Source organism: Rhinatrema bivittatum, chromosome 3 (genome assembly GCF_901001135.1).
Source record: "Rhinatrema bivittatum chromosome 3, aRhiBiv1.1, whole genome shotgun sequence".
NCBI classification, from domain to species: Eukaryota; Metazoa; Chordata; class Amphibia; order Gymnophiona; family Rhinatrematidae; genus Rhinatrema; species Rhinatrema bivittatum.
This window is the reverse complement of record NC_042617.1, coordinates 514,303,106-514,316,880: the sequence shown is the minus strand read 5'-3', so window position 1 is coordinate 514,316,880 and position 13,775 is coordinate 514,303,106. Positions and strand designations below refer to the sequence as shown.

Below are 13,775 nucleotides of genomic sequence, written 5' to 3'. Positions count from 1 at the left end.
AAATCTGTATTGGGACCCTTACTTTTCAAATTGGGCATCAAAATGGCAGATGAAATTTAATGTGGACAAGTGCAAGGTGATGCATATAGGGAAAAATAACCCATGCTATAGTACACAATGTTAGGTTCCATATTAGGTGGTACTAGCAAAGAAAGAGATCTAGGCGTCATAGTGGATAACACATTGAAATCAGTTCAGTGTGCTGCAGCAGTCAAAAAAGCAAACAGAATGTTGGGAATTATTAGAAAGGGAATGGTGAATAAAACGGAAAATGTCATAATGCCTCTGTATTGCTCCATGGTGAGACTGCACCTTGCATACTGTGTACAATTCTGGTCGCCGCATCTCAAAAAAGATATAATTGCGATGGAGAAGGTACAGAGAAGGGCTACCAAAATGATAAGGGGAATGGAACAGCTCCCCTATGAGGAAAGACTAAAGAGATTAGGACTTTTCAGCTTGGAGAAGAGACGGCTGAGGGGGCATATGATAGAGGTGTTTAAAATCATGAGAGGTTTAGAACGGGTAGATGTGAATCGGTTTTTTACTCTTTCGGATAATAGAAAGACTCGGGGGCACTCCATGAAGTTAGCATGGAGCACATTTAAAACTAATCGGAGAAAGTTCTTTTTCACTCAACGCACAATTAAACTCTGGAATTTGTTGCCAGAAGATGTGGTTATTGCAGTTAGTATAGCTGTGTTTAAAAAAGGATTGGATAAGTTCTTGGAGGAGAAGTCCATTACCTGCTATTAATTAAGTTGACTTAGTATTTGGGTACTTGCCAGGTTCTTATGGCCTGGATTGACCACTGTTGGAAACAGGATGCTGGGCTTGATGGACCCTTGGTCTGACCAGTATGGCATGTTCTTATGTTCTTATGCCCGAATGAGCCTCGATGCGGCGTAGAACCTTGCCGACCTAACGGCCATGGCGGAAAGACGTACAACAGAATGTCCTTTGGCCAGGGAAGCACCAGAACGTCTACACTTATGCTCCTGGCTCTTTTCGACGACTGAAAAATTGAGGAGCTTTGGCATTGTGATACATCGCCAGCTGGTCCATCGCGGGCCTGGTCCAGGAGACTGAAAGCCTCGGAGAGTTCCCACTCTCCTGGATCCAACTGGTGGCGACTGAGAAAATTGGCCCGCACATTGTCCACTCCGGCAATGTGAGAGGCTAATATCCTGTACAGGTGCTGTTCTGCCCAGCTGATTAAAAGTTGAGCCTCCGTTGCCACCGGAAGGCTCCGAGTTCCGCCCTGACGATTGATGTAAGCCACCGTCGTTGCAGTGTCGGAGAGAATCCGCACTAAACTCCCCTCTACTTAGGGAAGGAGGGCCTGTAGTGCCAACCGAACCGCTCTGGTCTCCAACCGATTGATCGACCAAGAAGATTCTGACCTCATCCACTGACCTTGCACTGCTGTTCCTCAACATACTGCTCCACTCCGGAGAGGCTGGAATTAGTGGTTACCACTATTCAGGAGGGAATTTCCAAATCTACACCTCGTCGTAATCCTGACACAGCCACCAAAGAAGACTGGACCGTGCCGAAACCGTCACGGTCGGAGCCTGACAAGAGGAGGATCCAGAAGACCGTGAGACCCGAAAACGATGATTCCCACAGAATCTGGACCTCCGAGGAAAAGAGCTTCTGCTCCTGGGCCTGTCCTCTGGCAGCTTGTGGACCTTATTCTCTCCCAGAGACTTAATCATGTCTTCCAACTGTTGGCCGAAGAGCAGCTTTCCCTTAAAAGGCAAGGAACTCAGCTGAGCTTTCGAGGAGACATCCGCCGACCAATTTCTGAGCCAAAGGAGCCTGCGGGCCGAAATAGTGGAGACCATTGTTCTTCCCGACGTGCGCAGGAGATCATACAGTGCATCCGCACTCTAAACCACCGCCACCTCCAAACGACCAGCCTGAGCCGCGTCCGCTTCCGAAAGGGATGCCACAGATTGTAAAGTGCTGCACCCAACGCAGGCTCGCACACAGAGCAAAACTGCTGCCAATGGCTGCTCGCACTCCCAGGGCAGAGGTCTCAAATATCTTTTTAAGCTGTACCTCCAACTTTCGGTCCTGCAAGTCTTTTAGGGCCGTCGCTCCTGTCATTGGGATGGTGGTCTTTGTAGTGACTGCAGAGACTGCCGCATCCACCTTGGGTACCCTGAGCAGCTCCAGTGCATCCTCCGGTAATGGGTACTACTTATCCATAGCGCAACTGACTTTCAAACCTAGATCCAGTTCAAACCTAGATCTGGTTTGTCGGTCAGTGACCGACATATGAATGGGAAAAGAGTGAGCCGGACCTCTTAGACCTAACATCACGGGATCCACTGCTCCCATACGCGAATCCTTATGTGGGACTTCAATTCTGAGCTCTTCCAGAATATTCGTGATAAGCGAACCCAATTCATCTCTCCGGAACAAGCATACCACCTTGGTATCATCACCGTCCACCACAGAAGTGCCTCCCTACTTGGGCACCAGGGGCTGACCACCCTGGCCTGCGTCTCCTCTATCAGATAGATCCGATGAAGACGAATCATCCAGACCTGCCATGGATCTGAGAGGGCACTTAGACTTAGTATACCCCCCCACCAGCGGGGACTTGGGACGCTTACGGGAGGAGGGAACCTCAGAGACCTTGCTCCTCTTGCGTTTGGACGCTCTCCGTGCCTTGAATATCTTGTGAAAAAACTTCATCAAGTCGGAGGAGAACGACGAAGAAGACCCATCTGAGGCCCTCTCAGGATCACCATCCAAAGTATCAGTCCGATCCTCCTGCGACCTGCCCCCTCCCCCCAGAGGGCCCCGGTTACAGGGAGAGAGGTGGCGGGGAACTCCGTGCCTCCATCCCAGCTCTCTCTGCATCCCTGAACATTTTCAAAATGGCCTCCGTCCCTGCACTAAGCAGGAACGGATCAGGCGGCTGCGGCTGAGCTGTAAGCCTCCCAGGCTCCGGGCGCCAAGAAGAACTGCTGCTGCCACGGGGATACCCCTCAGCGGACCTCCCCAAGGTCCCCTCACCTCCCGAGACACAATCTGCACAGATGCCGGCTCTAGAGAGGCGGGTGCGCGCACTGCCGCACGCGGAGCAGGCCGCACCAAGAGGCATAGCCTCGGGCTAAATTTAGCTCCGATCAGCTGAGGTATGCTCACCAAAAATAGACCGGGCGGCAGGGGCCTTCGCACAAGCTGAAACGCAGCGGTAAGGCAGGCAGAGAGGAGCTGGAGACTCCGGCCGACCAGAAAAAAACCTCACTTTTACCTTTTTTTTTTTCCCCCACAGTGCTCCAAAGGCTGTGCTGAGCTGCCTGCCGTGGGTGAGTGAGCTGCGCTCCCTGGTATAACCCGCTGGCTGTAGCAGTCCCCGGGTCTTCAACCCCCTGCTCTTCTGCCTCTGATACCAGGGGGGATGGTCCCACCAGGTATCAGAGGCTCAAAGGATCTTGCTGCGCCTTCTGCCGCTGTTTTCACAATCTTGAGTAAATTTTCTTTTTTTTTTAAAGAGCCAGAAACCTTCTAAGGTGCATCTACTGACTTGGCCGGCTGGAGCTGGTGATCCTTATCCATATCCAGTCCCTCACCAGGGGCTTGCGGAGGAGACTCGCCTTCATCTACCCCGTCCGTATCTGAACTGTGCACCTGACAGGAAAAGGACTGGAGAGGGCGTTTGGCCTAGGGGGCTTCTTTGCCACTGTGTGACTTGGTATGCTTACAGAGTGATGAAGCTCCTGTCTCAGCCCCCAGCGATGGCGGGACCTCACGGGGTACCTTAGTACCCTGGTTCTTTGCTGCTTTTCGTGATTTGAAGGCTTTATGCAGCAACAAAACAAAATCGGAGGAGAACGAGGAAGAAGACTCATCCGAGTCCTTCCCCCGTTCCTCCTCTGAGGAAGAGATCTGCGCTGCCTGCAAGTTACCCCCCGGGGCAGCAGGACGCGGCGAAAGAGGTGGCAGAGAGCTCCCCTCCCCCAGGGCAACTTTCTCCTGCTCCCGGAATGTTCGCAATAAGGCTTCAGTACCTGTGCTGAGAAGAAAAGGGTCCTGAGGCTGCCGCAGCAATTCTGCTCTCCCAAGGTCCCTGCGTGCTCTAGAACTGCTGCGATGCGATTTCACCGGAATCAGCTTCCCCGAAGAGCCTTCCCCTCCCGACAAGCACCCGGTACAAACTCTGGCCCGCAGGCCGCGCCATGCGGCATGATCCCCGAGCTAAATTAGGATCGGGGCCTGAAAAAAGAACCAGCGCGACCAAGACAAATCCCCGGGATTTGCCCTCCTTCCTTCCGAAAACGGCATCGGAAGGAAGGAGGGCTGAAAGAGACCGCTAGGCCGGCTCAGAAATTAAATAAATCACCTCAGCGTTGTTTTGTCCTGTGTGCAGATCTTCAGAGGGTGAGTAAACCAGGCTCCCCAGTATCACCTTCAGCCGCGGGCAGTTACAGTGCTCCCAACCCTCTGCTCCAGAGCCTCTGTTACCGGGGGTGGGGGGGGGGATGGTCCCTCCAGGACCTAACAGCCCCCTGGGAGGCTTAAAGAGATATCTTCTCTCTTTTTTTTTTTTTTTTTACTAAATCCTTGTCCTTTTGTTTTTTTAAGATTCCCTAAGGAATGAATACCAGAAAAACTAAAAACCTAACACTAAACCTAGATTAAAGGTTTTGCATCTCCACCATCTGCTGGAGACAGAAAAATACTGACAGACTCTAGGTGGCACCTCAGGGGTATAGGACAGAGTCCATTAAAACTTCTCTGTCTCCATCTGCTGGAGGGGAGGCAAATCCCAAGAGGCTGGACTGATCCGGGTACATAGAGGGAACAAACATCACCCCCAAATTTCTGACCTTGTTTGCTATGGGAATGGTGTTAACTCTGAACTGAAAACTCGCTAATGGATTTGCCTAAGAGGTTCTATTCAAGATGATGATTTCAGTCTTAGAGAAGTTTAAAGCCAGTTTATTATTTTTTTAACCAGCAATAAATGGTGATTAAGAAAATGGATAATGAGGTAAATATTCAAAAGCCATTTAGATGGATAACTCACAATTTATCCGTCTAAATATCAAATGTAGCATATTCAGTCACTTATCAGGCTATTTTATAGTTATCAGGCTATAATTTAGCCGGATAAAAAAGGGACATTTCAGGGGCATTCCAGGGAGGGATTCAGTTATCTGGCTAACCTAGCCAAATATTGGGTATATCCGACTAGGTTATCTAGATAACTTTAGACCTGATTCTGAGCAGGTCAAAAGTTGTCTGGCTTTGTGTGGCCAGATAATATGCTTCTTAACCAAATATCTTTAAAATATATCTGGCTAAGTATTACTGTCATAAAGAATAAAAACCAAACAAAAATATCATTGGGTCCATTCCCTCCTTCCCCCAAAAATATCTTATAAAGGCCCTGTCGGACAATGATCGCCTCACCCCTCAAAACCTTTAAATGATGTATGTATTTATTTATTTATTTTTAGATTTTTATATACCGGTGTTCCTATATGAAATAAAGATCACATCGGTTTACATTGAAACAGAACATGAAAATTGCCAAAAGGCATTACATAGAACAAGGTTATGAAACTTGGAACAGTGTACATAAGTTCAAAATTTAACAATAACGTTGTAACATTGATGACCAAAAGATAAAGGAGAAAAAAAAAAAAGACTTAAACAATTAAGTTGACAGGTCTTATTGAGCATAAAAATTATAACGTATAAGTGAGAAAGTCTCAAGTGTCCTGCAGCAAGAGATTAGATACCGAAGTAGGTAGTGGTATGGAAAATGGGGGTTTGTGAAGAAGATATGTTCTTGCTGGTTGGAGGGGAAAAAATGATGATCATGGTCCTGGAAAAGCTTGGCTAAAGAGCCAGGTTTTAAGTTTTTTTTTGAATGAAGAGTGGCAGAACTCAAGCCGAATGTCTGGTGGGAGCGCATTCCATTGAATGGGGCCTGCTGTAGATATGGCACGTTTATGATGCGAGGATTTTGTTGAAGGTACATAGAGTGTGCCTTTATATGCTCCTCTGATGGGTCTAGAGGAGGAGTGAGGGCGTAGTTGGTTACATAATTGAAGAGGAGAGATATTGTGAATGGATTTATGAATTACGGTGAGTACTTTATATAGGATCCTTTGCTTTATAGGCAGCCAGTGGAGGAGCTTGAGAATGGGGGTGATGTGATCTCTTTTATTCGTATTGGTAAGGATTCTGGCTGCAGAGTTCTGTAGCATTTGGAGGGGTTTGATGGATGAATATGGAAGGCCAAAGAGAAGCGAATTGCAATAGTCGACTTTTGATAGAATAATGGCTTGTAGGACCATCCGAAAATCGTTGAAATAAAGAAGAGGCTTCCTTTCCTCCCACCCACCCGCAAGGATTATAAACAGTGCAGCACCCTCCCAACTTGCCCCTATGCTCCCCATCCCCCCAATACCTTATCTTTTATTGCCGGGAGCAAGGGACCCTCTGCTCTTCTCCCGGCACCTCCAGTGCTGCTCTAAGAGAGGCACTGCTGGAAGCGTATGCATAAGTTAAGCTTATGCTTCCAGTGCTATCTCTAGCCTTAAGAAAAGGAGAAAGTGCAATGGGTTAGGGGCCCCCCAAGATGGATTACTAAGTAAATATACAGATATAGATATCTATCTATATCTATTTATCTATCTATATAGATAGATATATGTGTGTATGTGTATATATATGTTTCCATGAATAAATGAACTGTATTTGGGAATGTCCATCAGACAAGAACGTTTAGCCATCCATCTTTGCCTATTTGGTTTGAGCTGAGAGGACATAAAGGGCCAGATTTTAAAAGCCCTATGCACGTGGGGGGGGGGGGGGGGGGGGGGGTTACACACGCCGGGCCTATTTTATAAAGCCCCGGGATGCGTCTACGGCACACTGATGTTAAGCAAGACTGCCTAGAAGCTCCTCGAGGACCTAATGCATACCAACTCCTGGGCTGCCTTAAGAGACTATTATGTGAGTGTTACCATCAAGGACTTGTTCCAGAACTCTGCATTCTGCCTTAGTTGTCTTAGTTTCTCTACAGCTCAGCCACCCTGGGATCACTGTTCCAATACCTGAGGGACTACAGCCCTGCCGGGCGTTTCCAGCTCACTACTGCCACCTCTGGTGGTTTACCATATTGTCTAATAAAAGAACTAGTGTGTGTCTGTCTCCTACACTAAGCCTGACCAGTGGTCCCTCTCGGGATTTCCCCCGAGGGCGTGGTCACCTGCCACTGGTCCAAGGATCCACCCACAATTATTCTAAATAACTACAGATTGCTAATACCAGCTTTAACAACAGAGCTTTCTGACAGATTGCTAACTCCCAGCTTTCTCTACAGAGCTTTGACATCAGATTGCTAACTCCGCATGGAGATTCACATCAGATTGCTATCTCCTCACGGAGATCTCCAACACCTTTTCATCACTTATAAGGTCTAAAATTCTTTAATGATGTCAATTTTACAACAAATACCTCTGAATGTGTCTGTAATAACACCCCCCTAACCCCAACCCATCTCCTGAAAACTCACCCTGAATCAAAGTGCTATCTCACAATGGTCCATATATTGAATGTCAGGCTGAACCTCACAAAGAGTCAGTCAGTCTCTCTCTCTCTCTCTTTCTCACCTGCCAAGTACCAAAATGGTAAAGGCTGGTAAATTTTTTTAAAAACTTAGGTGCCAGCCAATTGTTTTTAAGAGCTGAGAAAAACTACCCTGCCCATCTTTATTTTTACTGTTTTCACTAATTATTCTTAGTTTGCTCATCTTTTTTATTTTCTTATGTTTTTATTTGCTTTATTTAACTTTATTTGCACTTTTTGCCTTATTCTCTCTTCCCCACCTCCTCCTTCTCTTCCCTCCACCTCCTTATTCTCTCTGGTCTCTTTGCCCATTTTCCTTCCCTAATTCACCTCACCATTTTTTCCCCTCCCCCGTGGGCAACAGCTGTGATCTCTCTCCCTGGTGAGAGACCCAGCAGCAGCAGCAGGAGGCTTCTCCTGGGCTGAGACCTGAGAGTGGCAGATATTCCTGGGTTGTGGAACAATGCAATGGCTGCTCCTATGTTCAGTTCGGCCACAAACTAAGCAACTCCCTGCTTGAGCCTGCCACAGCAGAAACAGCTCCTCTCCTTGGTCCACTGAAAGAGACACATGGCTAGGTTATGGCATACTTACAATGATATCACGATACTCTGGAAGCTCCTCCCCTCCTGAGCTTGCAATGCCTCCATGTCATTGAGACTAAACAGCATAGCCATTTTTTCTTTCTTGAATGGGCAACCAGTGGACCTCCCTGAGGCCTCCTTTCAGGATTGCTCAGGACCCCGTTGGGAGGGCCAGCCTTCCAGTTTGTTCACCCGATTATAATATTAGTGCTAAATGAAATGTCACTCCAAGCTGATCTTGATGCACTTACCAATGGCTTTCTTTAGTGTTTCATAAGTGATTTCTTCTGCTGGTGCTCTCTGGAAGGAGAAAAAGAAATCTTAATTAAAGGAATAGTTTGTTTTAAAAAGGAATAAAGCAAATAAACTCAAATTTAGATAACATCACTTTGTTCAGTGTATTAGTATTGTTTCATTTAATGAGATAGCAAGGGAAAGTAACTGGGGAAGTCATAAGAATACCAGAATGTAAAATTTGAAGGGTGAAAGGTGTGCTTATACCTATTTATTCTGTGAAATACAAAAATCAAGCCTCACTTATATGAGACATCTAATAAACTTCAAAACAAATGATAAAATCAGGCATTATACCTCCTCCCTCTCAGGACTGTTTCTTGATTCCATTTCTACCTGAAGAGATATAGTCTCTCCTATGCTCTTCCTCTTTGATAGACGATCTTCATCTTCAAAACAGTAAAGGATCAAACTTATTACACAAATAGCTAATTTAATAAAAAGCATAGAGTGACACAGGGAAGTCAGGACAGATGTGAGAACTGCACTCTGAATGGCTGTTTATCAGTCTTAAATTGCTCAGAAAATAGCAGATTGGGAGGTAAAGATGTGTATCAAAATCTGACCTGGATTTTAGGATATTCATAATGAATTAATGCACTAGCTGAATCGCACTGAAAATTCAGTGGATGATATGTGGCCCCCGCCTCCCCAGAGCTTTTTTTTTTTTTTTTTTGCAACATATGTGCTGACAACATCTGAAAGTGCCCCCTTGTGGTTAGAGATGAAACAGCACAATTAGAGAGCTATTAAGAGTTTAAAGACTAAGGGGCCGATGCAATACAGTGCACTCAGCCGAGCGCACTGTTTAACCCGCAGTTGGATGCGGGTTAAACAGTGCGCTCGGCTGAGTGCACTGTAAATAACTAATAGCCTCATTCACATGCATGCAAATGCATGTGAATGAGGCTATTAGTTATTTACTCCGAATGCAAAAACAAAAGTGCGTCTAACATGCACATTTTTGCGCTCAGAAATTAATGCCTGCCCAGAGTGCTCCCAAAAGTTGTACTGAAAAGCAGAAAAAAACTGCTTTTCTGTACATCCTCCTACTTAATATTGTTGTGATATTAAGTAGATGTAAAAAAATATTTAAACATTTTTTTTTTTACAGTTTTTAAAAAAGTGCTGTCAGTTGGGTACAGGAAACGGATGCTCAGTTAACAAGCGACCGTTTCCTGAACCCCTGGCTGTGCGCTGATTAGGAAAACGGATGCCGATAAATTTAGTGTCTGTTTCCTAACTGGCGGACGGTTAACCGCTTGCAGGCCCCCGTTATCATGGAGGCACTAGGAGAATGCAAGCGACCCTAGTGCCTTCTTGACAATGCGACTCCTAATTTTAAATATTGCATGGCGCCTCCAGGAGGGGTGCCTGGGAGCACGTTAGGAAAGCGGGTGCTGAGTGCATTGGCCCCAAAGAGGATAACTTTCAAACAACTGCACGCGCATATATGGCTGTGCCTAGATCAACAATAGTATTGAATAACCCATATGTATCATATTTGCAAGTACTATAAAATATGCATAACTGTACCCTGTAACATATGCACATATATATGCTTACACATGAATAAATGCAATGCATTGAAAGCGAGTATTTCAATGCACTGAACACACATACTTTTCCTACCTTTTTAAAAAATATATGCGCATATATTTTACATGCGAAAATAATTTAGGACTTAACTCGTGTAAAACCTGATTGACACGTGTAACTCATATTTTATAAAACATGTGCACATAAATGAATTTACCAGTTTATCAATTATTCCACCAATTCACTCACTCCTTCTCCAGGTCATCAAGACCATCCTGGTTCTTCAGCCTGAACTCCCCCCAGTTTACCCAGACCTCCCACCCAGCCACTACTTCACAATACACATTTATTATCACTTATGCAAGATAATTAACAGGTTTAAAATTGCATGACTAAATTGCCAAATTTCTGCATGTAAGTATGTTTTAAAATTTCAACCTATCAGGTGAATTTTCAAACGAGTTACGCATGTAGATGTAATATACTATTGTAGCAATTTTCAAAAGCCATTTACCCGCATTAATTGCATTTAACATGGGTAAAGCCTATTAGCAATTCAAGGGTATGTATTGTAACAATTGTCAAAAGCTCACTTATACAGGTAAATGCATAGATACACGCAAAACCCAGTTTTAAGCATGCAAATGCTTTTGAAAATCATGCGCTTAACCATGGCCGTACCCCAGAATGCCCATAGACCACTCTTTTTTTGTGTGCGCATATGTGCAAGTGAAATATAAAGTACGCACATTACAAAATATGGATAATGTGAGTATATGCTACTTACACGTATACAGGTACATTTTCAAAGGCCGGCATGCGCAAATCCTGGGAGATACGCGCGTAGCCAGGCCACGCACGCGCCAAGCGCATTTTCAGAGTGGCCTGGCCACATGCATATCTCCCAGTATGCAAGTAAGTGCCGGGCCTGTAAAATGGGGGGGCAGGGGCAGGGGATGATCAGGACAGCACCATTCTGCGCTGTCCCGGGTGAAGCGTGCACCGGCAGCCGGCCAGCATGTGGGACTTACTCCTGTTCCATGGAGCGGGCAAGTTCAGAAACAAAAGAAATTAGTTTGCTTAGGGTTTTGTTTAGGGGTCAGGGAAGAAGGATAGGTAGAGGGACAGGGAACCGGGGATGGCCCAACTCAGTCGCAGCATGTTTTTTTTTTAATTAAAATACTCCCCTTTGGGTGCGCAGGTCAGAACCCGCATATACATGCGCAATACAAAATTGGGCGCGCGTGTGTGCGCAGGTATTGAATTTTATAACATGCGTGTGTCGCCACACACGCATGTTATAAAATCTGTGCGTCTTTAAAAATGTACCCCATATAGTCTAATTATTATGCACAGAACATTTTAAAAATGTACTCTATTGCCTTTTATTTTCCCTGTTTGACTCTTGCGTCCTCCTACTGATTTGGTTCAATACATAGCACCAGTTAATATGCAGTTACTTAGGTTTCTTTGTTTAATTCACTTCAGCTTTGCTGTGCAACTACATAGAAAAGTTCTCCAGTGCTGGAAATATTTGAAATAATTGCTACAATGCAGAATGACTAAGCAAGATGAACAGAAGGAGAAGAGGAGAGAGCATAAGAGATAATAAACAATATTAATGGGAAAATCCAGAACATATTACCAGGACAAAACAGAAAAGCATTTAAAAGTAGCAAATACGACAAAAGAGTTTGGTGGCACCGTGACTTACAGGTATATTGAGGGCATCAGCTTTTGAGGAAAAGAGACCAATTTGTCAGATGCCACCAGTCTTTGTGTCGTTTTTGCTGGTGCAGACTAACATGGCTATCTCTCTGAAAATTGTAAAGTAAGAATATTCTCCCATCACTTTTAAGAAATAAGCAAGTACCATTAAAAGATTTTCAGGCATGAGAGATCCCCCTTCTCAGACCATACCTGTCAGTTGCGGTACATATGGAGTGCTCAGTCTGTCAGAGTTATAACCGCTCCCACCCAGCACCTCACTAATTTTACTCTGCAGGAACAGAACCTCAGTTTCTAAATGATCCACATCCTTAGACAACCTAAGCAGAAAGGAGAAGGAGGGAAAAGGCTGAATTGAAACATCTACATCCAGACACACTGTTTATATAGCGACCAAAGGGACTAAGTTGTGTGTTTAGCTTGTTAACGTCTCAAATTGCACTGATAATTTATAATCTGATTGCTGGATTTTACTAGGATCCACTAATCAGATATTTTTCTATGCACAGTGTATATAAGGATTCAGAAAATCTGCATTTATTCATTTTAAGTTAATACATTTGGAGGACATTCATCTAAGATAAGAAAGTTCTGCTGTTGATGTTTCACCAGAAAGAATACATTAGAAAAAATATTTAAAAAAGAGAAGGATGCGTCAACATTAGAGTCAATGAACAGAGCTGTCAACACCCCATGGGCCGATGCAATGAATATACGCAGAGGGGTAGATCTTTAAAAAATACGCGATCGCATACTTTTGTTCGCGCACCAGGCGATCGCTGGGGTCGGCGCGCGCAAGGGGGTGCACATTTGTGCAACCTGCGCGCGCCGAGCCCAGCGCGCGCTGCCTGTTCCCTCCGAGGCCGCTCCGAAATCGGAGCGGCCTCGGAGGGAACTTTCCTTCGCCCTCCCCCCACCTTCCCCTCCCTTCCCCTTCCTAGCCCACCCCCCCAGCCCTATCTAAACCACCCCCCTACCTTTGCCTGCAAAGTTACGCCTGCTGAAAGCAGGCGTAACTTTGTGCGCGCCGGCCGGCAGCCCCACTCCGTCCTCCGGTCCCGGGGGCTGGTCCGGAGGCCTCGGCCACGCCCCCGGGCCGGCACCACGCCCCCGGGCCCACCCCCGAAACGCCGCATCATTTCAGGAACGCCCCGGACACGCCCCCTCCCGCCCCTTTTCGAAAGCCCCGGGACTTACGCGCGTCCCGGGGCTTTACGTGCGCCGGCGGCCTATGCAAAATAGGCGTGCCGGCGTGCGAGGGCCCTGCGCACGTAAATCCGGAAGGATTTACGCGCGCAGGGCTTTTAAAATCCACCCCAGAAAGCGGACGCTGAACAGTCAGAGCCCGCTTTCTTAACGTGCTCCCATGCAATATTTAAATTAGGGGTTCGCATTAGCAAGGAGGCGCTAGGGTCAGTTAGGTTTTCCTAAATGCTGAAAAGCTGCACAGCCAGGGGGTTCAGGAAACAGATGCTTGTCAGCTGAGCGTCCGTTTCCTGCACCCGACTGCGGGTGTTTTGTTTTTTTTTAACTTTATTTAATTTCCTTGTACTTAATATTGCAACGATATTAAGGGGGAGGCAGTACAGAAAAGCAGTTTTTTCTGCTTTTCTGTACTGGTTTAAGGAGAACTCGGCTATTAATGCCTGCTCCAGGCAGGTCTTAATTTCTGATCACTAAATACGCGTCCTAGATGCACATTTTTTTTTGCATGGGGAGCGAATGCCTAATAGCCTATTCACATGCATGTGATGAGCACTATTAGATTCACTCCGCGATGGACATGTGTTGTAGAGGTGCTAATCCCCTTATTGCACTCGGCTGAGCACACTGTATTGCATCGGCCCCCATGTTAGTGAAAGGGATACCTTCTAATTTTGCTCAAAAAGTTCGCATTTTCCTATTGTGTAGGTTCTAAAAGTTATTTCTGTAATCAGGGCGGACTCTAAGCTAACTGACACTCCATGTGAAAACTGAAATTGGTGGCCATTCCCTCCTCCCCCCACTATGAAAAATACCGGTTTAACT

The 13,775-nt window shown here is 45.9% G+C and overlaps 1 protein-coding gene across 3 annotated transcripts in view; it reads right to left on the bottom strand.

Annotated features, from left to right (window-relative positions):
• EFR3B (EFR3 homolog B) overlaps window positions 1–13,775 on the bottom strand; it is a 455,199-nt gene that overhangs the window by 19,606 nt on the left and 421,818 nt on the right. For all 3 annotated transcript variants that reach the window (XM_029596199.1, XM_029596200.1, XM_029596198.1), the window contains 3 exons: window positions 11,940–12,067; window positions 8,778–8,869; window positions 8,438–8,486 (listed from right to left, as the gene is read on the bottom strand). In XM_029596199.1, coding sequence (XP_029452059.1) covers window positions 8,438–8,486; window positions 8,778–8,869; window positions 11,940–12,067 — 269 coding nt within the window. The remainder of the gene's footprint in view (window positions 1–8,437; window positions 8,487–8,777; window positions 8,870–11,939; window positions 12,068–13,775) is intronic.